At 45.2% G+C, this 27,708-nt stretch overlaps 2 protein-coding genes across 3 annotated transcripts in view; both read right to left on the bottom strand.

Moving 5' to 3' along the window:
* Window positions 1-27,708, bottom strand: part of LOC115085947 (oocyte zinc finger protein XlCOF6-like) — a 1,095,473-nt gene that overhangs the window by 908,799 nt on the left and 158,966 nt on the right. The window lies entirely within an intron of this gene.
* Window positions 663-27,543, bottom strand: LOC115085969 (gastrula zinc finger protein XlCGF57.1-like). Of its 2 annotated transcripts, none has more exons than XM_029592550.1 (3): window positions 26,595-27,543; window positions 22,359-22,485; window positions 663-5,099 (listed from the first exon to the last, which is right to left on the bottom strand). In XM_029592550.1, the coding sequence occupies exons 2-3, from the start codon at window positions 22,390-22,392 to the stop codon at window positions 3,838-3,840; spliced, it is 1,296 nt and encodes a 431-aa protein (XP_029448410.1). In that variant the 5' UTR covers window positions 22,393-22,485; window positions 26,595-27,543; the 3' UTR covers window positions 663-3,837. The 2 variants fall into 2 exon arrangements, with proteins under 2 accessions (XP_029448410.1, XP_029448409.1); XM_029592549.1 differs by lacking the exon at window positions 26,595-27,543 and adding an exon at window positions 26,330-26,579.

Genomic DNA, 27,708 nt, shown 5'->3' with positions numbered 1-27,708 from the left:
CCTCAGATAAGACTGGTTTACGAACAATTTAGTTCCAAACTCAGAACAGCAAGCCCCTGAGGCAGCCACTTGAGGAGTGGCGAAACTCGGCCAGCGTCGGGCATTTTAACACGTCTCCACTATAATAAACACTTTTAAAGAATATCTGGCATCTATTTCTTCTGTTTTTACCCTCGCTCCATGGTGAGACTGCACCTTGAATAATGTGTGCAGTTCTGGTCACCGCATCTCAAGAAAGATATAGTTGCACTGGAGAAGGTACAGAGAAGGGTGACCAAAATGATAAACAGCTTGGAGAAGAGATGGCTGAGGGGGGATATGATAGAAGACTTTAAAATCATGAGAGGTCTAGAACAGTTAGATGTGAATTGGTTATTTACTCTTTCGGATAATAGAAAGACTAGGGAGCACTCTGTGAAGTTAGCAAGCAGCACATTTAAAACTAATCGGAGAAAATTATTTTTCACTCAGTGCACAATTAAGCTCTGGAATTTGTTGCCAGAGGATGTGGTTAGTGCAGTTAGTGTAGCTGGGTTTAAAAAAGGTTTGGATAAGTTCTTGGAGGAGAAGTCCATTAACTGCTATTAATCAAGTTGACTTAGGGAATGGCCTCTACTATTACTGGCATCAGTAGCATGGGATCTTCTTAGTGTTTGGGTACTTGTCAGGTTCTTATGGCCTGGATTGGCCACTGTTGGAAACAGGATGCTGGGCTTGATGGATCCTTGGTCTGACCCAGTATGGCAATTTCTTATGTTATGTAATTCTTTTGTTTGGCATTCACTGAAGAAGGCCCATCAATTATGGTGTGGGGCGGATGCCTAGCAGGATTGCGTGAACAAAGCTATGTTGCTGGGTGGAATACATCTTAGCATATTAAGGGAGTTCAGTGAGGTTCTGACAGGTTCACCAAATGATTTGTTCAACAGATCTTCAGAGGCCGCAGTGATTCCGCAAGACTCAATAAGCGTAGATGCTACCTCTTCATAAAAGTGCTAACAGAGAGGAGGTGGGAAATTACAGGTTAGACAATCTTGACTGGAAAATTAATGGAGACTCTACTGAAGGAAAGGATAGCGAAGTATCTAGAGTTCAAGCAGGCTGCAGGCCCTAAGTCAGCATGGTTTTACCAGAGGAACATCATGTTATAAAAATCTGATCAGTTCTTGGACTTCAGCATAGCGTTTGATACGTTTCTGCGTAGAGGGCTGATAAATAACCTGATCAGCCTAAAAGAGGGGTCCCACGGTGGAGGATTGGCTTAGAAACCGATTGCTGGTCAGCAAAGGCTGAAGGGAAATTCAATTCACTCTAGGGAAAGGAGGATGGTTAGTTGTGTGTCCTGAGGCCGGTTCTGTGCAAAATCTTTGTGTGCGTCATTGCAGAGGGATTAGAAGAAAAAGTTTGCCTTTTTGCAGATGACACTAAGAGCCACAACAGAGTAGAGACTGCCGAGGAAATAAACATGAAAAATGATCTAAGAAAAGTTGAGGAGTGTTCCTGTAGTTGTTAGCTAAGATTGAAAGCAAAAAAAGTGCAAAATCATGCAATGGGGCGAAAAAATCAATTAGTTTAAGCGGCATATCAATAAACAAATAAATACATAAAAACGAGAGCAGTGCATGTTGGTAAGGGGGAGGGGGGGTGAAATACCGATGTGCACTGACCAAGAGAGACACCTCAGGGTGATCCTGTCTAACGATTTCAAGGTAGCAAAACAAACTGAGGTATAACCAGTAGAAAAAATGGAAGTGAGAAGACTCCGTACAAGGCATTGGTGAGACCTCACCTAGAATATTGCGAACAGTTCTGGAGGCCGCACTTCTGCAAGGATATCGATAGGAGGTGCTCTAGAGAAAGTCTACCAAGGCAGTGCAGGGATTACACTAAAAGACATGAGATGAGACTTAATAACATAAATACGTATACCCCAGAGAAGATTAGCGACAAGGGATATTACAGAGGTACTCAAATAACTCACAGGTATAAACAATGCATAAGAAACAGATTTTTTTTTTCTGGAAAGAATGCTCTGGAACAGGCCTTAGGTTTGAGGATCCAAGGAAGCTGACTAGGGTGCAACAAGTAACCCCTATTTCTTCACAGAAAGGGTGTTAGCTGAATGAAATGATCTCCACGTGGGCATGAAGAAAGCAACAGAAGTCAAGAAAGCACGCGATAAGCCCAGAGCATCCCAAATTGCAAAGAAGTGAGGTGAAAGCCAGAGATCAGCTGAAGTCTGTGGTACTGCACTAGGAAAGATATTGGGCAGAATAGATGGCCCTTGCTGTCCACATCTGCCGTCATATCCTTTGGCACTGTTCTTCTGTTACAGATTTTCCTATCATCTGCAAAATGGGCACACTGTCGCTTTCAGCCCTGCCACCGTGTCACATACACAGGCATTGAAACGGGCTGGGCCTAGCACTGATCTCTGAGGCATTCTGCCCCTGGCGTCCCCTATTACTCAACCAACTCGTTAGCTAGTTTTTCTTCCAACTCCGAGACTGGGCTAGCTTGGTCACCAGTCTTCCATGTGGAGCGGTGTCAAAGGCTTTACTGCAACCTGGATAAGCCGCGTCTGCTGCATTTCTGGGGTCACTTTGTCAAAGCAATCAGAATGATTCTGTGATCCACTATCTTCAAATGTATTGTCCTAACACAATAGATAGATGATGGAGGTCCAGCCAGTCTGCTCAGTTGTCTTTTTCTCTGGTTCACTACCTCGTTAGGTAGATGAGCATATCATTTTGCACACTTTAAAAACAGCAGTTCCCTCTCCATGGCTTGTATCTAGACTTTTAACCTTCTCCCTACCACTCCCCCCCTTTGTATCTGTCTCAAGCATATTCAAATCTGTTATACTGCCAGCCCTTACCACCTCTGCCATCGGGCCATTCCAGGCATCTACCATCGTCTCAGTGATGCCTGGAATGTTTCCTCTAAGTCTAGATGAAGATGATGGTGGCAGGTAGGGACCAATTGGTCCGTTCAGTCTGCCTGGCTATTCCTGTCATGCTGTGCTAAATATACATCCCATCCGTCAACCAAAGTTTGAACATCTGCAGGAACCAGCTTTTTATCCAAGTTAGTGTGTGCCTTTGCTACTTGTTTTTCCTTGTTTGCTTGTGCAACTCTTCGAAGAGGATTTTAGTTTCTCCTGTTTTGCAAATTCTGTTGCTTCTCTCTCATGGAGTAGTGTCTCCAAATAGGTTACTTTTGAGCCTTGCTCGTCAGCCAGGGTGTGATCCCTGTCTCCTAAATGTACTGTTAATGCTCTTCTTAATATCTGCATTGTGCCACACAGAACTTCCTTGTGATTTGTCTGGTGGCTTATTAGATTTTCATTCCGAGTGAAGTTTCTGCTGCATTAAGTACAGTAAAATGGTCTCTCTCCACTGTCAATTTTCTGGCGCCATATTTGACACAACAGTTAACTTCTAAGTGAATTGATGTGCTGCACAGCAGTTCCCACTATAGGGCACTGTGAGGAATGAACCAGGAAGTAAAGAAAGGGATTACTGGTAAAAGTTTGCAGGCTCAGGTTGTCGTTTACATTAAACTTCCTGTTTTATTAAGCTGCCTCCAGTGTTGTCTGAGAGTGAATCGCTGATGTCCGTGACAATATTAGATTTCCCTTCTGCGTGAAGGATTGCCCACATTTTCTCACATTCATTTCATGGAAATGGTACCTCTCCACTGTGAATTTTGTGGTACCATCTTGGATTTTCCATTTGAATGGAAGTTTTGCTACATTCAGTACAATAAAATGATTTCGCTATTGGAGTAACAACTCCATCTGGATTTGTTTTGAGCATATGATGTCTGGAATGAACCTCACTTGTTGGGTATGATCCCAGTCTTTTTATGGTGCTTAATGAGGTTTGTCTTCTGAATGAAGACACGTTCGGTACAAGAAAATGGTCGCTGTGCTGTGTGATTCATTTGATGGCATACTAAATTTATTCTGCAAAAAAACCTTTTCTCACATTCAGCACATGGAAATGGTCTCTCTCCCAAGATAGTGCCTCCAGTTGGGTTTGTTTTGTGCATAGCTTGAAAAGAATGAACTTTACTCTTAAGCCAAGGTATGTTAGGTACAAGCTTAGTCTCTTCTTTGTGCATTTTCTTGTGTCTTCTAAGGCTTATTTTATGACGGAAGCTTTTGCCACATACAGTACAAGAAAATGTCTCATTAGTGTGGATTTTTTGTTCAATGAGGTTTATCTTCTGATTGAAGTTTTTATCACGTTTAGCACGGGTAAATGGTTTCTTTCCCATGGAATGGATTTTCTGGTGTCTTCTGAGGCCTGCCTTACAAAGAAAGTTTTTTCCACATTCAGTACAAGAAAAGTGGAAATTCTGGGGATTAAATTTAATATAGTCCCTAATTAAGCTTTCCCTGTTTTCAGTGCATGGAAAAGACTTCCCTCCAGTGGTTGATTTTTCCTGTTCCAGTAGTTCTCCCTTTGGCCCCTCTTCTGTGTTTGATTTTTCCTGTTCCAGTAGTTCCCCCTTCAACTCCTCTCCTGTGTTTGATTTTTCCTGTTCCAGTAGTTCTCCCTTTGGCCCCCTTCCTATGTTTGATTTTTCCTCTTCCAATAGTTCTCCCTTGGGCCCCCTTACTGGGGATGATTTTTCCTGCTCTAGTTCTCCTCCCTTGGGTCCCCCTACTGTGGTTGATTCTTCTTGTTCTAGTACTTTTCCCTTCTTACTGAATGTTTGCCCGATATCTATATTTGTAAATGGTCTCTCTTCAGTGTGAGATATCTGATGTGATTTCAGAGTTACAGGATCACTGATAAATCTCCCACATATATCGCATAAACATTTTTGCTCTGTCGTCTGGTTTCTCTGTTCTTTTACTGCTTGCTTGATATTACTGGCCCTTTGCTTACACATAGGAGAATTCTTACATGAGCTTACTGTTGCATTTTTTTGCTTTTTGTCTAAGACACATTGATTTCTGTAATCTCTTCCCCAGTCAGAATATGAAGACGTAATCTCCCCATCTCTTTCCGATAACATCTGGTTTGCTTCCAGGTTCTCTGTGAATTTCACATGATGTCTCTCTTTTTCGAACCACAGGCCATCATATTCTAGATAAGAAATAAAGGACAAATATTATTACATGTGCTAGAGAATGATAAGAGGCTCCAAAAGAGTAATGGCCTTTGCTGTAACAGGAAATTAGACTAAGTAGGAATAAAGGATTCCCAGTTAACGAGGGGGAGAATTCTCCACTGGGGAACTCCAGGTTCCAGCACTGACCCTTTGCCATTTGCTGCTACAAACACATTTAGACAGCAGTTAAAGTGCATGTTTTAAGGTTGGAGTGTGGGCCCTCCTCTTGGTATCATGAACTTTCTCCAGGCTAAGATCAGCATGGGAATGTGTTCAGTGTAACTCCTTTACACCTACTGCAGGTGTTCAGGGTGACACACATCTGGAGAGGGACGAGGCTCAGCCACAGTGAAATAAGACTGAGAAAGTAGCCCATGACATGGAGCATGGTCCACACCAACACAGCACCTAAAGGAGAATATACACATCTTCCAAGATACGCAGGCCCTCCAACATAGAATCTGATATTTGTTTTACTTGCAAGTTTGGAAAATATCTTCTAAGCCCTGAATCTGGATGATCTGAGCAATGAGTGATGACAGATCTCCAGAGGAGCTGGTGAAGGAGGGTCTCTGCAGTTGCCAGCAGCTCCTTCCACTCTTCATCTCAGCAGTTTGACATCTGTCCCTCATATTACTGCACTCACCTGATTTTCCCCCAATTTCTTGTTTCTCTGATCCTGGCTCCTCCCCTCATTCAATGTGGGATAAAATATCAGGGGTGACAATCACAGAGCCCTGTGCCTGGGGTAAGAGCACTGCTTTAGGTTTAAAAAAACCCACTTTGTTGACACTGTTTGCAATTTCTAACCTGCCTCTCCCCAGTCATTTCCTTGTTATTCAACTAACTGCATGCTGTCAAGGCTCATGTGTCCTTGCTGCCTGGTGGGCTCCATCGGCCTCCTGTGTGCGACTGTATTGCAGTGATATTTGTCTCCGGCAGTGTAACCCTCCTACTGCAGGTTTTTGTTCTAATTTGCTTTCCCTCTAACAAAAGATCCTGCTCAAGATTCTACTGCAACCTAGCCGTCAGATAATGGGGAAAAGGGTAGGAGAGAGAAAAAAATGCTGGCTTAACATCCTGGCTACACATCCACAGACACTCACCTCAACTAGCTGAAGCAAATGCTTCCCCTCCCCATATGTTCACCCACTTCTCTGGACAGTTCCAGTAAAGCAGCCCCTGCCCTCAATGTCTGTCTGTCAACCAGAACGTAAGCTCTTCATAGCAGGGCCTGTCTCTTCTATATGTCCATAAAGCACAGCACACATCTTGCAGCACTATATAAATGTTTAGCAGTAGCAGTCATGGTTTCCCCACAGTCATTCAGTTCTTAGCACACACTGTTGTTGGTAATTTACTGGAGGAGCTGGATATTGGGGAAGGTGCTGTGTTATCCTAACATGAAGGGAAACCAGGGGCAGTGGAACCAAGCTCCGCCCACATTCCTGCTGCCAGTTTTTTTACTTTACATTTACAGTTCATGTCACTATATCTTACACACACTGTTTGCATAAATCATAAGAGTATAATTATTGATTCCCAGACCAATTAGATACTTGATGCTAGAAAACCAGATATAGTGGTAAAGGAGAAAAATGGCAAAAACAGCATTACTAATAGAAATGTCAGTATTAGGTAAACTATCTTTCGTTCTCCCCTTCTTTTTTTCCTCCTCCCAGTTAAGGCAACCTTGTTATAATGTAACTTTTATGCTCCTTCTAAATATCTCGTTTGAATTGTTGGTTATAGTTCTGCTTCGTTCGATGTAAACCGAGTTGATTTGATTTGTATCAAGAAAGTCGGTATATAAAAGCCTTAAATAAATAAATAAATATTGTGTACTATGTATGGAGAGAGAGAAGATCATCAAATACCAAGAGATGCAATTAAAGACCGAGAACATGTGACCTAAAGATACAGCGAGAGTCCTACTTGTCTGGGGACCACTCACCTGATTAAAAATAGCTTCCAAGCTCACTTCGATATGTTGCCTGTGTATTCAACTCCTTAACATGTTTCAGAATGAAGTTATTTGACAGAATGCAAGTATAAGAAGAGCACTAGAGCACTGTATTTCAGAGACTGAGATTATGGGTTAAAAGAGGTTTATTCTTGGAGTGGAGGAGCAGTTTAATGGGCTACAAACCAGGGCAGCTGCTGCTCCTTGCCTCAAGTACAAACTTAGATTATAAGCTCTCTGGGGATAGGGGATACTGTCTATCTATAGTACCTGAACGTAATCTGCTTTGAGGCACCAGAAAAGCAGACAAAATAAAATATGTGGAAAATATGTCGTTGTATATTCAAAACTAACTCAACATAAATCCTGTACTTCCAGTTCTGTAAATATATACTTTGTGATCATAGACATCACCCAACACATACATAGCCCTCTACCAACGGGAACAGAGCAGGATATTTTCCCCTCCACCTCACTATACAAAAAAAAAAGTCTGGCATCATCTGAGTAACAGAACCACAAATTCCCTCCTCTACCAGGCACATTGTGAAATACAAGACACTCAGAACAAATGTAACAAGCCTGCCATACTAGAGCAGCATTAACTCCCAAGACTCCAGAAGCAACACCTCTATCTATGATTAGGCAGCACTACAAATACTACACCAATAGACCACCAATACACTTCCTGCTGGGAAAACACAATGAACAAGATGGTCACAGATCCCTACACAGAAACTGCATGCTAGCAGAATGCCTCACCTTAGTCACACATGCAAAATGGCCCTCAACAAATACAAAACAAGTGATCTTAAATTTAAAAAACAGAATTATGTAGACAAACTAGAATGGTAACCTCAAGAAGCCAGACTCTGCCTACAAGGCAACACTGAAACACTAGAAACAGATATGCATTTCCTCCTAGACTAAGCCGGGCCCCAGTCACTGTTCTTCAGGGGAATGAGGACTATTATGTTATATAATACCCCCACAAGAAAAACAACAAAGTCTCTGAGGCACCCACATAATCTGGTGTTATGTTAGGGCTGCTAAACCTTTGCCGTTTTTCTTGTGGGAGGTGAGTAGTGAGAGGAGGAGGAGTGGGAACAGGGAGAAGAGAGCAAAAGGAGGGGGTGGGAGCAGGGAGTAATTGTGGAGGAAGGCTGAAGGGAGAGGAGGGGGAATAAGACAAGGGGAGAAAGCAGAGGGAATAGAGATGTGGGAGGGATGTGAGGAGATGAAGGGGGGAGGGGGGGAAGAACAGGAGATGGGGAGAGAGCAAGAAGGAGTGAGGATAGGAAGAGAGGTGGGATGCTGAAGGAGAAGGGGATGCTGGAGAGGGGGGATGAAGGAAAAGGCAGGAAAGAAAGAGGAGAGGTTTGGGGGCCAGGAAGAGGGATCTGCCCCAAGAAAGATAATGAAGGTTCTGCAGCCCTAACACAACAGGGCTTTATGCTGGGCCTACCAAGACTTTGTTGTTTTACTTGCGGGGAGTAGAGTTGGGGTAGGAGTGATGGTAGGAAGGTGGAAGAAAGAGCAACAAGAGGGGAGGGGAGGGGAGCAAGGGAAAAGAGAAGGGATAGGATGGGTAATGGGGGAAGCCAAAGGGAGCAAGAATAGCAAGCGAGACAGAGGCTGAGGAAACAGGATGAAGGCAAAAAGAGGTGGATGGGGGAGGGAGGTGGAATGCTTGGGAGGGGAGAGGAGAAGGCTGGGAGCGGGGGAGAGAGGAGAGGTCTGCCCCTCCCACCCCAAAAAAACAAAGGCTCGGTGGCCCCAACAAAATGATGACCAGGCCTCCCTTCTTGGCCCCCCTCTTTCTTCCTGCCCCAGCCCCTCTCCCTCCAGCATCCCACCTCTCTCCCCTCCCTGTTTCCCTCTTTTCCTTCGGCCCTTCCTTTCTCCCCCTATCCCCTGCCCCATCCTCTCCCACCTCCCTTTCCCCTAATCCCCTCGCTCTCTCTCTCCTAAACTCCCGCCCCACACTCACCTCCTTCACTCCCACCCCCCACAATCCTCTCGCCACCTTCATTCCCCTTCCCAGAAGAGAAACCTCATTGGTGGCAGGTGGGACTGTGCATTCTTTCCTTCCTGCACCTCTCACTCACCCTGCATGCTCCTAAAGAGGCAGAGGATTGCAGGGCTCGGGCCTCTTCCTCCTCCTCGGTTGTCAGTGCTCTCAAGGCTAAGCATGTGTAGGGGTTCCCTCACGGCCGCTGCCCCTTAGCTCTTAGGTCATAACAAAGCTGCAGATGACATATAATCTGTTCTCCGGGGAGGTGGGAGGGGACGCTCATGGCTAATTCATCCTGCCATCTTCAGAAAACCCCCATTTACAGTCAGCAAACTTGCTCTTTTCCATTGATAAGCAGACTGAATTAACCATGATCTTAAGGGAATCCCAAGCTGAGGGTTGTAAAGGATCTGGTTTGCAGGTTTGGTGGGATCTTCTGCCTTGACTAATCACTGGGAGCTGTCTCCCCTCTTTTATAAAATTTTCTTCTTTTTCTTTTTTTTTTGCAATCTGGATCCTTCCTTGAATGGAGATCAGATTAATGTGGTAACACCTGAGCCAGTATTGCTAGACTTATGGCACTATGAGATGCCTCCTGCTTATCAAGGCAGTAACGTGACGTGAAAGCGAGTACCAACAACCATGTTGCCGCCCTGCAGATATCTTCAAGTGGCACATTGTGAAGGTTTGCCACTGAGGCTACTGTGGCTCAGATTTGGTGGGCCTAACTTGGCCATGGAGTTGTAACTGTGCCGCATTAAAGCAGTGACAGATGAAATTAACTTACCAATTTACCATGGAATGTTTAGTCATGCAGAGGCCAAGTGGTTGGGAACGAAGGATATAAAGAGTTGGGGCGTGTGTCTGAGGGACTGTCTTTCTCTTGAGGTATGCCCATGCTTGTGTGGAGGCACCTTTCCCCCTGATGAATATGAGGGCGAGGATAGAAGGTTGGTAGGACTATTGATTGGTTCAGGTGGAAAGAGGACATCACCTTTGGAAGGAATTTTGGATCAGTGTGGAGTTCTACTTTCCAGTGGAAAAACAACATGCAAGGTGCATATTGGACACAGTCTTGGAGTTCATTACTACGATGTGCTGATGTGACTGCAACCAGGAACAGTACTTTCCAAATCAGGATCTTCAGCGGAGAAGATTCCATCAGTTCGAATAGTGGTTGCCTGAGCTGTTGGAGCACCGTGTTCAAGTCCCAAGGGGCTGCAGGTCATTTGATTGGTGGGTGCACATGAAACAGAGCCTTCATAAACTGAGCTACCAGAGGGTGCATGGCTATAGAATGGTTGTCAATTCGGTCATGGTAAGCCGCTACAGTACTCAAATGTACCTGGACCAACGAGGTAGCAAAGCCTCAGGAGGAGAGATTGGGATGTATACCAATAAGGATTCGGGATCACAGGAGTGGGGGTTGAGGTCATGACTTTTACTCCAAGCTGAATATCTTCTCCATTTAAAGGCATAGTTTTGGCATGTGGAGGGTTTCCTGGCTGCGAGGAGCACCTCCTCCACTTCCAGTGGGAGATGGAGCTCGTCTACTACGCGTTCAACATCCATGCTGTCAGGTGAAGTGACTTGGGGTCTGGATGAAGAAATCGACCCTCATTTTGTGTGAGTAATGTAGGTCCACTTCCCAAATGAACTGGTGGATGTGATGCCAGTTATACTAGATAAGCATACCAGATGTGTCTGGGCCATACTGGAGCAATCAGAATCATTAGAGCCCAGTCTCCGATTATTTTCTGTATAGTTCTGGCAATCAGTGGACAGGAGGAAAAAGCATACATGAGGTATGATGCCCCAATCTAGCAGAAATGCATTTTACGCAATCCTCCGTGGGCTCCATTGGACTGAGAAGAATCGATCTACCTTGTGATTCATATTGGATGCGAACAAGTCTATGGTCAGATGACCCCAGAGTCAAAAAAGTCTGCTGACTGGTCTGTCTGATGGACCACTCGTATGGATTGAAGATTCTGCTGAGCCGATCTGCTTGTCTGTTCTCCAGACCAGGGCGTGGGACACAGATCACCTGTAGAGAGGCACGGTGGTTGAGTGCCTATTGCCATATCTCTCCAGAGCCTCCTGCCACAATGTCCAAGAACCCTTGCCCCGCCCTGTTTGTTGAGATAAACATTGCGACCTGGTTGTATATTTGAATAAGAATACTGTGCTCTTGGTGGATATGTGAGAACATTTAAAGGCTTTACTTTATGGCCCAAAGCTCAAGTCTGCTAATATGGTGAGTCTGCTTGAATCTGTTCCACTTTCCTTGCATTTGTTGGGACGATACATGCACCCTCCAACCCAATGTGGACATATCCATCATAAGTATCATTTGATAAGGCTTCGGGGAGAACACTGCACCTCCTGTGACATTCAAAGATTGTAGCCACCAGGATAGGTCTGTTTTCATGCTCTGCGAAATGTGAACCGTGTGGGAGAGAGATAGTCTCCATTGGTCCCACTGCGCCCTAAGTTCCCATTGCACACAGCGCATATGCATTCTTGCCTGAGGTACTACATTGAACTGCAGCCGCTATATGCCCCAGGGTCATCAGAATCTGGCATGTGATTGCTCAAGGTTTGTTGTAAAGATGGAGCTCAAGATTCTGTCCCCCAGTAAATACACTCTGGCCCTTTGTGCATTTAGAAAGGCTCCTGTAAATTGGAGGAATTGAGTCAATGTCACATAGGAAGTTTTTGAAGTTTATGACAAAACCTAGGCTCCTGGAGAAGTTAAACAGTCCTGTGGAGGAAAAGTTGCATCTCCGCTTGAGTTGGGTCAGTGATCAACCAGTCATCCAGGTAAGGAAAGACTTGAATACCCTGGTGGCAAAGATGTGCCGCAATGACCACTAGGCATCTCATAAATACTCGTGGCGCTACAGACAGACCAAAGTCTGGTAGTGGTTCCTGGCCATCTGGAAGCGAAGATATTTCCAGCATGATGAGCGGATTGGGATGTGTGCATTTGCATCTTGTAGGTCCAATAAGCACATCCAGTCCTCCTTGTTGTAGGAAGAGTAAGATTGTGTGCAGGGAGTTCATTTTGAACCTTGCCTTTCGAAGGAAGGTGTTAAACTGACGGAGATCCAGGATGGGCCTTGGTACATCTGATTTCTTTGGAATCAAGAAGTATTGGGAGTAGAATCACGCTGCTTCTTGGGATGGCGGGACCTCCTCTATTGCCCGGTGAAAAAGCAGGGTCTGCACTTCTGTCTGTGGTTGCTCTTGGTGCTGATGATCGGTGTACTCGGAGACCGGATGCGGCAGATGGCAGAGGTGTGCAAAATGGAGGCGATATCCCTGGTGCACAATCAATAGTAGCCATCGATCCGTGGGGATGTCTGGCCACCTGAGTAGAAAGTTCTTGATTCTGCCCCCCACACGGATGTGATTCTCCTGGGCTGGTTGTGCTAAAAAGTCTGAGATGTCTTAGATTGTGGCTGTTAAGGAAACCTTTGAAAGTCTATGGTCCCTTAGGTGTCCCCTCACAGTAGACCGTTGAGTTTGCTGCCTCTGTATTTGCAATGGAGGCAATTGATTGTGTTATAAGGGTCGATATAGCTGTCTAGATACCATGGCCTCTTAAATAAGTAGTAATGCTGTCGAGTCGCTGTGGATTGCTCAGATGCCAAAAGGGATTGGATGGCTTGGAGGTTGTGCAAGAATTTGTTTGGGACTGGGATAGGAAGAGTTGGAAAATAATAAAGCCATCTCGGCAGAATGTTCATTTTAACCGCCCCTATGCGACCAAACCAGGAAAGATTATAGGTAGACCATATTTCCATATCTCTAATGGTACGTTCTAACAGTGGGACATAATTAATGGAAAACAATTGTTTCCAATCTGCTGACAATTGTACACCCAAATAGCGAATGCTCTGTTTTGCCCTTTTAAATGGAAAGTTACTGTATATGTGATCCATTGGTACCGCATCTAAAGTTAAGTTCAAAATTTCCGATGTACTCATATTAACTTTAAACCCAGACAACTTTCCATATCTATGTAATTCTTGTATCAAGATAGGCATAGAAAGTTGCGGGTTAGCCCTGGTGCATCTCTGTTGATGGTGCATGACCTATGTATGTTTATTTGAAACTGTGTAAAATTACAATAAGTACTTGATCTTTAATTACATGACTATAATGTTCTCAGTTGGGGGGGAGGGGGTAAGTTCTATATATTGAAAATTTTTATTGTCATGTTGTCGTCATTGTAATGTATTTTCTTTTTATGACGACAAATAAAAATTATTATTAAAAAAAAAAAAGTTGCGGGTTAGCAACCGTGAGCAGTACGTCACCTGCAAACAATGAAATCTTAAATTGATCCCGTCCAATAGGTTTCCCTTTAATGTCCTCATTTTACCCGATGGTCTCTGCTGAGGATTCCATCACCAGGGCAAAGCGTGATGGCGAGAGTGGGCTGCCTCACCGGGTTCCACGGCCCAGGGCAAAAGTTTCCGAATAAAAACCATTAATTTTAATGCACGCTTTTGGGGCAAAATACAATGCTCGTATCCATGTTAAGAAGTTTTTACCAAGTCCTGCTTTCTCTAAAACTTGAAACATAAAAGACCAGTGGACCCGGTCAAACGCCTTGATAGCTAAAAGGACTGCAGGGATCTGCCCACCTTAGCAGCCCAAGCCAGATAGTTAACTTTACTGATGTTGTCTGCAGCTTGTCTGCCGGGTACGAACCCGCACTGGTCCACATGTATCAGCCCAGGCAGAATCCTATTGAGCCTTCCCGCTAGTGCTTTTGCAAGGAGTTTCAAATCTATGTTCAAAAGTGAAATGGGCCTATATGAGCCCCATACTGTATTATCTTTTCCAGGTTTAGGGAGTACAGCAATGCCCGCTAACTCCATGGATGCTGGAATAGCTGAATTATGCAAGGTTTCATTAAAAAGTCTCTGGGAATTAAGAGATCAAACAACTTGCTTTTCTGATGTTATCTGAGCCTATATATATTCTGGGATAGCAGGATAACTTGCCAGTAGTTCACTGCCGCCAACTGGTGGGGGCCGCTCTGGGAAAGCCAAAAAAATAAATAAAACAAAAAGAGATGGGGCGATGGTCTGTCAGTGGGTGGGTCAAGCCTCCCCAGGAAGGGAAAATGAGCTGAAGATAACTGCTCTTCCTTGCAGGAAAAAAAAAAGTGTGTGTGTGTGGGGGGGGGGGGGGGGGGGGAGAGGAGCAGAGAAATCCATTTTCTATTTGGGCCTGGTAGTTGTTGCGTCCGTCGGTGCTAGACGGCTTCGCCCCGTTTGCCTCACCTTGTTCACGGCTCCTTCCGCTTACCCGGGAAAGATGGCTACCACCGCGTCTTCAAGCCGACCTCTCCGGCGTCCCCGGAACGGCTATGGTGCAGCCTCCCGCCTTGCTCCTCCCAGGTACCTACTAGGGTGCGCGTGCGTGCGCCACCCACATCTTTATTCCAACCTTGGCGCGAACCTCGGGGGCGTTCCCCCTTGATGACGTCACGCCATCCGGGTATATGACATCTACTATTTTGCTAGCTCATTGAGTTAGCAAGGACTTGATCAAGGACTTGTATCTGGACTTGTATCCGTTCCTGTCTACGCTACTCTGCCGCTTCCGTCCTGCCAGTGGAAGCTCTCTCTCTGCCCTTCGGGGTAACTGCTAACCTGAGTGCCCGCTCCTCGGGGGCCCTCTGCTTTATTTCAGGTGCTTACAGGCATACTTGGATTTTCAGAAGGCGTTTGACAAAGTTCCTCATGAGAGGCTTCTAGGAAAAGTAAAAAGTCATGGGATAGGTGGCGATGTCCTTTCGTGGATTGCAAACTGACTAAAAGATAGGAAACAGAGAGTAGGATTAAATGGGCAATTTTCTCAGTGGAAGGGAGTGGACAGTGGAGTGCCTCAGGGATCTGTATTGGGACCCTTACTGTTCAATATATTTATAAATGATCTGGAAAGAAATACAACGAGTGAGATAATCAAATTTGCAGATGATACAAAATTATTCAGAGTAGTTAAATCACAAGCAGATTGTGATAAATTGCAGGAAGACCTTGTGAGACTGGAAAATTGGGCATCCAAATGGCAGATGACATTTAATGTGGATAAGTGCAAGGTGATGCATATAGGGAAAAATAACCCATGCTATAATTACACAATGTTGGGTTCCATATTAGGTGCTACAACCCAAGAAAGAGATCTAGGCGTCTTAGTGATAACACATTGAAATCGTCGGTACAGTGTGCTGCGGCAGTCAAACAAGCAAACAGAATGTTGGGAATTATTAGAAAGGGAATGGTGAATAAAACGGAAAATGTCATAATGCCTCTGTATCGCTCCATGGTGAGACCACACCTTGAATACTGTGTACAATTCTGGTCGCCGCATCTCAAAAAAGATATAATTGTGATGGAGAAGGTACAGAGAAGGGCTACCAAAATGATAAGGGGAATGGAACAGCTCCCCTATGAGAAAAGAGTAAAGAGGTTAGGACTTTTCAGCTGGGAGAAGAGACGGCTGAGGGGGGATATGATAGAGGTGTTTAAAATCATGAGAGGTCTAGAACGGGTAGATGTGAATTGGTTATTTACTCTTTTGGATAGTAGAAAGACTAGGGGGCTCTCCATGAAGTTAGCATGGGGCACATTTAAAACTAATCGGAGAAAGTTCGTTTTTACTCAACTCACAATTAAACTCTGGAATTTGTTGCCAGAGGATGTGGTTAGTGCAGTTAGTATAGCTGTGTTTAAAAAAGGATTGGATAAGTTCTTGGTGGAGAAGTCCATTACCTGCTATTAAGTTGACTTAGAGAATAGCCACTGCCATTAGCAATGGTTACATGGAATAGACTTAGTTTATGGGTACTTGCCAGGTTCTTATGGCCTGGATTGGCCACTGTTGGAAACAGGATGCTGGGCTTGATGGACCCTTGGTCTGACCCAGTATGGCATATTCTTATGTTCTTATGTTCTTAACAGGTACTTGCTCCTCGAGGGCCTGCACTCCCTGCCTAGGTGCCTACATTTCCTTCTACAACCTGGTGGAATCGCATACCTACAGCAAACACCTAGTGAGTACTCTAACTCTCAGTCTATCTCATCCACAGTACTTCCTTGCTGGGAGACCTGCTTCTGAACCTTTCGATACCAACGGGGTGAGAAGGGCTCCCTCTGCCGAGGTCTCTGAGACTGCAACTACCAGACTGCCTCACTACTGCCACCTCTGATGGTACTCTCCAAGCTGTACAATAAAGAACTAACTGTGTTTGTGCGTTCTGAGTCTAGTCTAGTACTGTGGCTCCTCACGGGGCTCCTCCCCCTGGGCGTGGTCATCTTCCACAGTGCCCAAGGATCCATCCAAACACCGGTTAACCATAACAGTAGTACGGCTGTCAACCGTGGTCCTCAGAGTACTTGATACACCCCCGCCCTCCCTGCTGCCTGGCCCAGAGAGTGAGGTAGGAAGCAGACCTCCATCATGTGCTCTTTCTGCATCAAATGTGATGCACCGGAAACCCCTGCAGAAAAAATAAAACAAACAAAAACAAAAAAACACAGGTAGCAGGAAGGAGGGGTCCAGAACAGCAAAGGAAATGCTGGTGATCTGCAGGCATCCGGGGAGAAGCCAATGACAGCACAGAGGGAAGCCCCAGATGCGGGGAGGCCAAAAGGTGAGAATGTTGGCGGGGAGGCTAAGTCAGGAGAGGAAGCAGACCCGAGACAGGCAGGCGAAGGCTGTGCGGAAAACCTACGGGGAACATGGTGTTTTCAACAGAGCTTATTCTCCTTATGCACAGGGCTTACAGAGAAATGAAATGGGAGACTGGAACGGGAAACAGAGTCTCACCTGGGCAGTCCTAGAGATGGAGAGGCAGGGCCTAAAAGATCCCCACAGAGTAGAAAACTTTCTCACTCAGGACATTCCCCTTTGGCGTACGGTGCTCAGACAGGAAGTACAGAGCACTGCCAAGACCCTCAGGGCTCTGGGGGACATTCGGGCAGTGAACTAGAGTCAGATGCCAGAGTCGGCCTCTTTCACAGAAGAGCCGAGCACTCTTAGATCTAACAGACCCTAAGAGCAGAAGAAGGAAAAGAAGCCTGTGTCACCCACTCCTCCCAGGTATTAAGATGCCCACCCCTGCATTCAGTCATAAAAGACAGGATTATGGCAGAGCGGGATACCCTGGGCACAACCCTAAACTCTAGGCATATAATGACCACTTTGTACCCCCTACAGCAGATAGAGGTAGAACAGCTCTTTAAAGCGCCTAAGGTAGATTCTTCGGTAGCAGCAGTAACGAAGGCAACAACCTTTTAAGAAAGCTTGAACGGTGGTCGAGGATTTGGCGGCTGGGATTCAACGCCAAGAAGTGCAGAGTCGTGCATCTGCGGTGCGGCAACCCAAAAATGGGCGGTGAAAGACTAATGCGCACGGACTGGGAGAGGGACCTTGGCGTGATAGTGACCGTAGATCGAAGGTAGCGAAGCAATGTGACAAGGCGATAGCTAAAGCCAGAAGAATGCTGGGCTGCTTAGAGCGAGGGATAACCAGTAAGAAAAAGGAGGTGGTGACACCCTTGTACAGGTTCTTGGTGAGGCCTCTCCCGGAGTACTGTGCTCAGTTCTGGAGCCCGTATCTCAGAAAGGGACAGAGTCAGGATGGAGGCGGTCCAGAGAAGGGCGACCAAAATGGTGTGGGGTCAGGATCAGAAAACCTATGAGGAGAGACTGAAGGATCTGAATATGTAGACCCTGGAGGAGAGGAGGTGCCGGGGAGATGTGATACAGATCTTCAGATACCGGAAAGGATTTAATGATGCACAATTGTCAATCCTTTTCCGTTGGAAAGAAATCAATGGAACTAGAGGTCACGAAATGAAGCTTCAGGGAAGACGACTCGGAACCAAGGTCAGGAAATATTTCTTCCCGGAGAGGGTGGTGGATGCCTGGTGAAGACGAAAACAGTGATGGAATTAAAAGGGGCATGGGATAAACACTGAGGATCCCTAAAGGCTAGAGGATGGAATTAAAGAAAAGAGTGCCTGGGGGTAACTTGCTGGTGGGGCACACACTTGCACGTATCGTTTAAAATACCCTGCCGCTCGTATGTGTGCGTGGGATCTTAAGAGGTGGCATCAGTAAATATCCTAGGCGTGCTACAAGGGCTTTAGTGCTCTTTAACACGCATATGCTCACACAAGGGTTACCGGGGGGGGGGGGGGGGGGGAGAGAGAGAGAGCACACTGTAGGAGAGACAATACGATGCTATATATATCTACCACTGTAAGAGGAGCATTTTCAACTCTGGGTGGGTTGGGTGGAGTGCAGTGTTACATTGGTGCGCTACACACCCTTGCACCATGGGGGAGGGAATGAAGGACTTGAACAGACAATAGAAGGACTAGGGGGCACTCCATGAAGTTGGCAAGTAGCACATTTAAAACAAATCAGAGAAAATTCTCTCTCACTCAACGCATAATTAAGCTCTGGAATTCATTTCCAGAGGATGTGGTTATGGCAGCTATGGGTTTAGATAAAGGTTTGGATAAGGTTCTTAAGATTCAAACCCAGAATGAAGTAAAAGTGCCCCTCTTACAATGGTAGATAGATATATATACACTGTCATATTGTCTCTCCTACAGGCTTACTCTCTCTCTCTCCTCCCCGAGTATATATGGTAGTTCAGCAATCTTGAAAATCTCTAAAACTTGAGATCTCCAAACTTGCTTCTCATCAGCACTCGCAGTAAAGTTACAAGGATAACATACGGGCGCGTACCATAGTTAGCTTTTGTAAAGTTTGAAGTTAATCGCATAACTCATGGCCCCGCCCAATAATGCCCATGCTCCGCCCCCTTTTCCACCTCCTTGTTCTTGACGCACGCATGGGTATGTACATGCCTACTTTGCAGCTTCTTAAAATTCTTGCTGTTTGCCCGCGACCCACATTCACGTGTATGGGGCCGTTTTTGCACGAGCAACGCTTTTAAAATCTACCTGTAAGTTTTGTACCTGAGGCAACGGCGAGTAAAGTGACTTGCCAAGATCATGAAGAGCGGCAGTAGGACTTGTACCCTGGTTCGTGGCCCACAGCTCTAACCACTAGGCTACTCCTCTTTTTGCTTCTCGCTGCCTTTGCTCATTAAAGCAGGCTGTCTGCTCACAACTGGAACTCAGGTAACCATCCGTCTGGACTCTTTCCCTGTTTGTAGGTACCAGATCCAGTGTTGCTCCCCCTCCTTTTTGGGTTCCATTATTTTCCAGAGGAGATCACAGTAACATAGTAAATTACGGCAGGTAAAGACCAAAAAAGCCCATCCAGTATGCCCAGCAGCAACTGGTCCTCTTTAGGTAGACATGCATACAAATTCCCACGTGGAACCTGACAGTCACTCTCCTTTCACCTCTATGTGCCCCACCCAACCTTTAAAAGCACTGCCTGTTCTGCCTCTGCAATGTACGCATATGTTTCTTTATTATGCTGCCACCCAGTGTCATCTTGTGATATTGCACAGCTTAGATTTTCTATAGGGTTTTAAGTTCCCTGCCCTGTTTGGTTATTGTTTCAATGTTTCTAAACTTCTTATTGGGTCTGTTCCCGTTTGCTCGGTCTCTCTCTCTTTCTCCTCTTCCTATTGGTTTCTTGACCCAAGAATTGCCTAGGTCAGTTTTTTTTTCTTGCAGATATTTTCAGTTGAAAGAAGGCTTTTGGCAGACTAACAGCTTGTTTTCGCCCTCTTTTGGGCTCTTTTCACCTCTTAATACTCTTATGTACTATTATTCTGCAGCTACTGTCAGCTGTATCAGTCTCATCAACTTGATTGGCTACTCTTGGGGACCTTCTCATCTACTGTGAATGTTGAACCTTTCTACGTGTAAATAAATGTTGTTGGTAACCAAGAACTGAGTTTATCTGATATCTGCAGCCGGGGTAGAGATTTAGTTGATCGTCTAGGGGGGTTCAAGCTAGACAGAGAATGCTGAGGGCAGCACGCTACCACCGCCCTTTAGGATTGTAACCACCGCTCTCTGTGCAGGTTACCACAGTGTTTCGTTTCCGTCCTCTTGCCACTAAGGATCCTCTTTAATTGCATGCTTTTTTTAAAAAATTCTGTTATAGTTTTTATCTCCACAACCTCCTCCAGAAGGGCATTTCAAGCAACCACCATCCTTCTTGATGAGATTTCAAGTTCTTTCTACCTCTAAATTATTTTTGCAGATGGGATGCTCCAATCAAGGCCTGGCAGATTAAAATCTCCTATCAGCAACACCTCCCCTTCAGTGGAATCTTATCTCTGACTGACTCTCCATAAGCATTTGTACACACAGTATTCCCAGATACTGCCCTTCACTCTGTAAACCCTATGCACCTTGTTCTCTCAGTCCTTTACACGGTAAGGCGGGAAACAACAGCAAATACGGACCAAAGAGGCCGATCTGGTCTTCCAAGCAGTGATTTTATCTGCATCTACTCAAATTAGATCAAATTCCCACAACCCCCGATCCCACTGTGGCCTCCAACATATAGAACTGGACTAAGGATTAAAGTTATGAAAGTCAGGAGGAAATTTAGAACTGTACTGTTTGTTCTCTTGTTGCTATCGATTTTCTTGAGTGTTTTGTAGTACTTGTGGAAATGCTTGTCTTTGCAATAAAAAATGATTTTGCAAAAAAAAAAAAAAAAAGAAGTAGGATGACATAATCTAATCATCAATTCCAAGTTCTTATAAACATAAAAATGACACTTATGGGCATCTGTAATAATAATAATAATTATTATTATTAACATTATTTCTATTAGTATATAATTTATATTTGTATTATTTGTTTATTGTTTATTGTTCCATGTACACCATGCCCATGGTATTTCTAATTCTGGTTATATGTAAACCGAAGCGATATGTACTTGTACATGATCTTCGGTATATAAAAGCTTTTAAATAAATAAATAAATCTGCCCAGATATGGTTCCAGTCTTCGGTATTTAACTGGATGGAGCTCCTTGTTCTGTTTCTGAACGAGGGGCTCAAACATGCCTGTATCACACTTATAAGCTGATAATCCAAAGATCCAGGCATCTAGAGCTGCCCAGATGAATGCTTTTGTATCTGCTGAACATCTAAATTTAGGATCCAAAAAGGGTGGGCAGAGCCAGGTCGGAGGAGGTACGTTCGGTGCTGAGAGCCAAGTTCCAGCACTGGCTTTCTAACTTAGGGGTGCAGTTTTATATGCGCTACAAAGAGGCGGTTGGGGCCTGGTAATATAGGATTTGTGTTTTGTTTAATGTGGATGATAGCTTGATCCACTCACAGTTCTCATCTGCCACCCTGTCATTTAATTTAAACTCTCTTCCCTGTATAATCTGAACTGTTTACCTTTGCAGACAGGAACTGGGAAATCAGTGACATGCCTTATACCTTCACTGTAACTTAGTGATCCTTGCCATGTGCAACATCCATGTTCCCCTCAATTATAACCCCCTGACCTAGCCCCGTGTGACATCCATTCTACCCTCACTATAACCCCCACTGACACAGCCCCATGTGACATCCATTCTACCCTCACTATAACCCCCTGACACAGCCCCGTGTGACATCCATTCTACCCTCACTATAACCCCCTGACCTAGCCCCGTGTGACATCCATTCTATCCTCACTATAACCCCCTGACACAGCCCCGTGTGACATCATTCTACCCTCACTATAACCCCCTGACACAGCCCCGTGTGACATCATTCTACCCTCACTATAACCCCCTGACACAGCCCCGTGTGACATCCATTCTACCCTCACTATAACCCCCCGACACAGCCCCGTGTGACATCCATTCTACCCTCACTATAACCCCCCGACACAGCCCCGTGTGACATCCATTCTACCCTCACTATAACCCCCCGACACAGCCCCGTGTGACATCCATTCTACCCTCACTATAACCCCCGACACAGCCCCGTGTGACATCCATTCTATCCTCACTATAACCCCCCTGACACAGCCCCGTGTGACATCCATTCTACCCTCACTATAACCCCCTGACACAGCCCCGTGCGACATCCATTCTACCCTCACTATAACCCCCTGACATACATTACTTTTTACTTCTTGGTCACATTGCATGTTTACAGCTGAAAGGAAGGAAACTGATTGTATCACTTTCTCACTTTTATCCAATCACGCTGGAAAACCTCACACTCAGAATTGTTTTATTCATGGGTGGCCCCGGCTCCTAATAAAAATGTAAAGTTCTTCCTTACCCAGTGAGATCAGGGTCTGATAATTCTCCTTCATCACTTCCTTGTAAAGCTCCTTCTGCCATTCTTCTAACAGCTTCCACTCTTTCTTGGAGAAACAGATGGCGATGTCCTCGAAGGTTACTGGGACCTGAAACACAAACCCTTCCACACTCAGCACCTCCTGCATCTCGCCCATCAGCTCTCTCACGCTCCTCCTCTTTGCCACATCTGACCTCTCCCCGTTATGCCCCATGTAGACTTCTGTCTCCTCCAGTCTCTCTCCTGGGGGCCACCCCACTCTCCTCCCAGATCTTGATGGGGGGGGGGGGGGCCAAAGACATCTTATACTCCAAATCCCACAAGGTGCGGTGCTTTCTCTCTTTGTCAAGTCACGCCTGCAGCCCTCCCATGCTTTTTTTTTTTTCCACTCCCCTAACTTTCTCTCTTTCACTTTTGCTACTCATTATCAGGTGTATTACTCTCCTCCCTTGCCCACACACTTCCCGCAGGGTCCCAGTCATGACCAAAGTCGGTGCCCTCTGTTCCCGATGGTAACGCTTCCTCCTCCTGGGGCCCCAACTGCAGGCGAGGATACTTCTGCTACTGCGGCCGGGCTCTTCCCGTGTCATGATCAGGGTCACAGAAATCACCACTGCTTCCACCTCCCCATGCCCTGACAGGGGCATACACGCCGCTGCCTGCTCCCCCTCCCCGCCTATCAGCCAAGAAAATCCACCCGCCTCAGATGAGCAGATTTCTGAAACCCTGAGCAGAGCAAAGGAAGGGAAGGCAGAGGAGCGAGACAGCAAAGGTGGTGATAGAAAAAAAGCTTTGGTCATGACAAGGGGGAGGGAGAAAGCGGAGAAACCCGACCGACTACATAAGAGGAGAAACGGGAGATAGAAACTGGTCCATGCTGTCCTCAAACCTCGGAAGCATCAGACACTATCGGATAGGGAAAAGATAAAAGGAAAAGTAAAATGGAAAAGAGAACAAGGGAAGATCAAAAGAAAAGATAAGATGAAAGCAGAGTTTGAGAGAGAACAATCCTTTTTAAGTTTTGGAACCAGATCAGGGAGATCTGTGTGCCAGAAAGAAAGATATGATCCCAAGCAAAACCTTTCACCAAAAAAGCAGAAAATAAAGATACACATAATGTATGAAGGGGTCTGTTTTCAAAGGGATCTAGCTGGCTAAGTAAGGACTTAGCCCAGTGGTTACCAAACATGTCATGGAGGACTCACAGCCAGTCAGGTTTTCAGGATATCCACAACGAATATGCACAAGATAAGTTTGAATGCACTGCCTCCATAACATGAAAAATTGTCTCTCATGCATATTCGTTGTGGATATCCTGGAAACCTGACTAGCTGGAGGTCCACCAGGCCAGATTTGGGAACCTCTGTCTTAGCCTTCTAAATCAAAGACTTTTTAAAATGTATCGGGCAGAGAAGATACATTTTGCATACCTAAGTTTCACTAAGCGGCTACCTTTAGCCAAGCAAATTGTGGGAGGGTTCGGGGGCAGAGTTAGATCAAGTGGAGGGAGAAAGGTGACTAGCAGCTATTTCCAGCTCCAACAGCCTAATCTGGCTGCTCAAGGCTCATCAAGCCCACCTCCCTCTCTCACCCACACCCCAAAGTCCTCATTGCTCTGATCTCTCTCCCACCACACCCTGAAGTCCTGATGTTGAATAAACAGAATTTGCTAACCTGATCCCCTCCCTCCTCAGAACGCCCAATGTTGAAAAATGTTTTCCTGCTTTTTTCTCCCACCACTTCTCAATGTTTCCACTGCCACAATCTCCCTCCTCACCCCATAAGTGCCAACGTTTGAAGACATTTCTCCAATACTGATCCCTTGTCCTCCTAGTCCATACGCCCCACCCTGGAAGGTTATCTCCCTGCTTCAGCACCAAGGTCCGACTTCAGGAATGGGAGGGAGATCACTGTAACAGGGAAGACTTTATTTCAGCCTCACAACTCCAGCAGAGAGGTGGGGAGGGAGAGCAGGGCAGGGGTGGGGCATGGGCTGCCAGAGAGATTCAGCCAGATAGTGCTGATTGCTGGTGCTAGCCAGTTTGTTCAACTAGCCATAACCGAGCATCCTAAGTTCAGCTGGCTAGATTTAGGATAGTTTTCAGTTTAGATTTTTAGTTGAAAATCAACTTAATTTAATCAGTCAAAATTAAACCAGTTTAGTCTCTGAGTCACTGTTTGAGAATTTGACCTCTTGGCTCCTAGGAACAAATTTGTTTTGATTGTAAAGTATGCAGTAAGGGTGGCCAATTCTAGCCCCACAAACAGATCTGGTTTTCAGGATATCCATAATGAATATGCATGAAAAATTCAGTATTTGCATACAGTGGAGACTGTGCTTGCAAATGTGTCTCATGCATTCATGGCGGATATCCTGAAAACCAGACTTGTTTGGGGTTCGAGGCCCAATGTTGGTCACTTCTAGTGTATAGGATTGCCTTTTTATATTGGATTTCAACAATTGTTGTTATTTGAATTTTATTAAGATGTGTTGGACCTTTGCCAGAAAGTGTTAAATCCCTGAGCTCTGTGCACAAAGGAGTTTTCCCTAACAAATTATCCATTCGTCTCTAAATACAGGGAGAGTGCGAACTTTCCAGAAATTAAAACATTTCTAGAAGATTGTTTCTTTCTTGTTAATTGGTGCCCCTGCAGTTTTTCCTCCCCCAGTTTCCAAAAGGCAGCACAGGGGACTAGAGACAAACTCTCTAAGGAAAGTGATCAAAATTGTATTCCTGACAGTTTTTAATGAGAGCACCACCAACAAACTGGAGCCAGTTTAAATAGAGACCATCTACCTTCCTAATATAGAGTCATGGGGACATGTGGTCATACCTAATTATTACAGAGAAGCATTTATCCTCTTGTGAAAAATTTGTATAACGGAAAGTATGAGGGTGGCAGCATCATGTTGTGGGGATGCTTTTCCTCATCAGGGACTGGGCTTTTTTCTCAAAACTGATGGATGGTGCAACTGCAAGACAACCTACTTCAGTGTGCTAAAAACTAAAACTTGGGAGAAAGCTCACCTTTAAGCAGGACAATGATCCTAAGCACAAAGCAATACAGGAGTGGTTGAACAACAAAAAGGTAAATGTTCTACAATGGCCAAGTCAAAGTCCAGATCTCAATCCAATCGAGAATCTGTGGCACTATTTGAAAATTGCAGTCCACAAGCATCATCCAACCAACCTGAAGAACCTGGAGCAAATCTGCCAGGAAGAATGGGCAAAAATCACTACAAACAGAGTGCAAAGATGATAGAAACTTACCCCAAAAGACAAAGCTTTTACTGCAGAAAAAGGTGGGTCTATAAAGTACTATTCTGAAGAGGTTGAATACTTATGCAAGCAGCATTGTTCAATTTTTTAATTTTATTTTACAAAAAATGCAGAGAAATAGTGAATTGTGACTTTTTGAAAAGGTACTTTAAGAGCTTACTGGTTTGCAATAAACATACAGTCTGGAACAATCTGTGTCATTTGTAATCCACACAAATCTGACTTTTTAAGGGGGTTAATACTTCTGCAAGCCCACTGTAGCAGCCAACTTTCAAAGGGAAATTTCTCAGGAAGTTTCCCTTTGAAAATTCAGACAGCACATACATGGGGGTAATTTTGTGCCAACATACTTTCTATCTACACGGAAGCAGGTGAAGAGCACATGCCAGAAAGTACATTTACCCATATAAAAAGTTTTATTGCCCCCTTAATCTCAAACATTTAACGACTGTCATTCATTAATGTCAAAATTCTGACATTTTGCTTTTTTTCAATAAAAGATACTGTGTGTGACTCCTGATCTCTATCCTTACACTCAGGGGGGTCCCAAAGTGCCTTTTGGGTCTGCTCGGGGTCCTATTAAAGTCAGGGCTGACTCTGCAGTGTCTCAGGTTAGAAAGCTGCAGCAGGATTTTTATGGAGAGGATAGAAAGCTGGGGGGCAATCTCCTACCTGAGCAGAAGCTCCTGCAGGCATTTTCCTCTCTGCTTTTGCTGCTTTCAGGATTAGAAATGAATGGGGGGGGGGGGGGGGGCGCACTCTTTCTCTGGCTGGGGAAGAACTGAGTGTTTGCCTCATGCAGTGGTAAGGGGGAGACGGGGGCGGAGGACGCTCGGAGCCTGTTAAATTGAAAGAAAAGAGCAGAAACTGAGCTATGCGGCTGGAGTTTTTTTGTTTCCAGCCGCAGCTGCTGCAAATTGAAAGATAAAAGAAAAACCTCTTTGTGTCTATCTTCCTCCAGCCCACGAAAGCTCCTCTTCGTACTGGATGCAGACTGATGACGTCATAACAAGAGCTTTCCACCAAGTGCACAGACTGATGACATCATGAAAGGGTGGGCAGCGCTTGCATCACGTTGGGTGCATCTTTTTTTGTCATTGCTTTCTAGCAATGATCTAAGATGCTGGAATTGTCCTCCCTGTACGTTATAATTTTATTTTACGGTTATTACTATTATTATTTTTCTTTTCCTTTTTAAACCACTTTATGCGTTACTTTGGCAACACAGGTAGAAACTGTCAGGCCAATAACGTTTACTCAATGTAGTGGGAGGGGATGAAGAAGAGCAAAGATACAGGAAGGGAGGGGGGGAGAGAGAAAAGTACAAAGAGAGGCACATAGGAAGAGGAGAGCAGAGAGAGGAAAGGGACCGAGAAGACCAGATACACATGAAAGGCAGAGAGGCACAGGGGGGGGAGCAAGAAGAGCAGACACATACAAGGAAGAAAGGTAGAAGAGTGCAGAAATACATGGACGACAGGAGAAGAGCAGAAGGAGACATAGGAGTGGAAAACAGACACACACAAGGAGGGAAAGGAAAGAGCAGAGTTTAGAAACACAGGCGTAAGAAGAAGAGATATACTTGGAGGGAGGAAAGCAAAGAGCAGAGAGAAACAGCCATGGAAGAGGCACAGGGAAGAAGAGGAGAGGAAAGAAATGAGCAGAGATATGTGAGGGAGGAGAGAGAGAGAGACATCAAGGTGACACAGTGAAGAAGGTGAAAAAGAAGGGCAGTGATACAGGGAGGAAAAGAAGAGGAGCAGAAACATACAGAGGAATGAGAGATAGCACAGAAAGACATGGGAAAGAGCTCAGGGCTAACTCTAAGGCAAGTGGCGCCCTGGATGAAAATTGTTATGGCAGACATTCTCTTCCCCTTCCCTCCCTCATGGTATTATTCCCCCTATTCTTCCTCCATCCATTTTCTCCCCCATTCCTCAAGGCATTGTCCCTCCTTCCCTCTATGCTGTTGCCTCTCTCCCTCTAAACATTTTTCCCTCTTTCCCATACTTTCTCCTCCCTCCTGCCCATCCAGGCCTTGCCGCCCTGCT

The sequence above is a fragment of the Rhinatrema bivittatum genome, chromosome 2 (assembly GCF_901001135.1).
Source record: "Rhinatrema bivittatum chromosome 2, aRhiBiv1.1, whole genome shotgun sequence".
Taxonomy (NCBI): domain Eukaryota; kingdom Metazoa; phylum Chordata; class Amphibia; order Gymnophiona; family Rhinatrematidae; genus Rhinatrema; species Rhinatrema bivittatum.
Note: the sequence above shows the minus strand (reverse complement) of the source record. Positions and strands in the feature narration are given on the sequence as shown.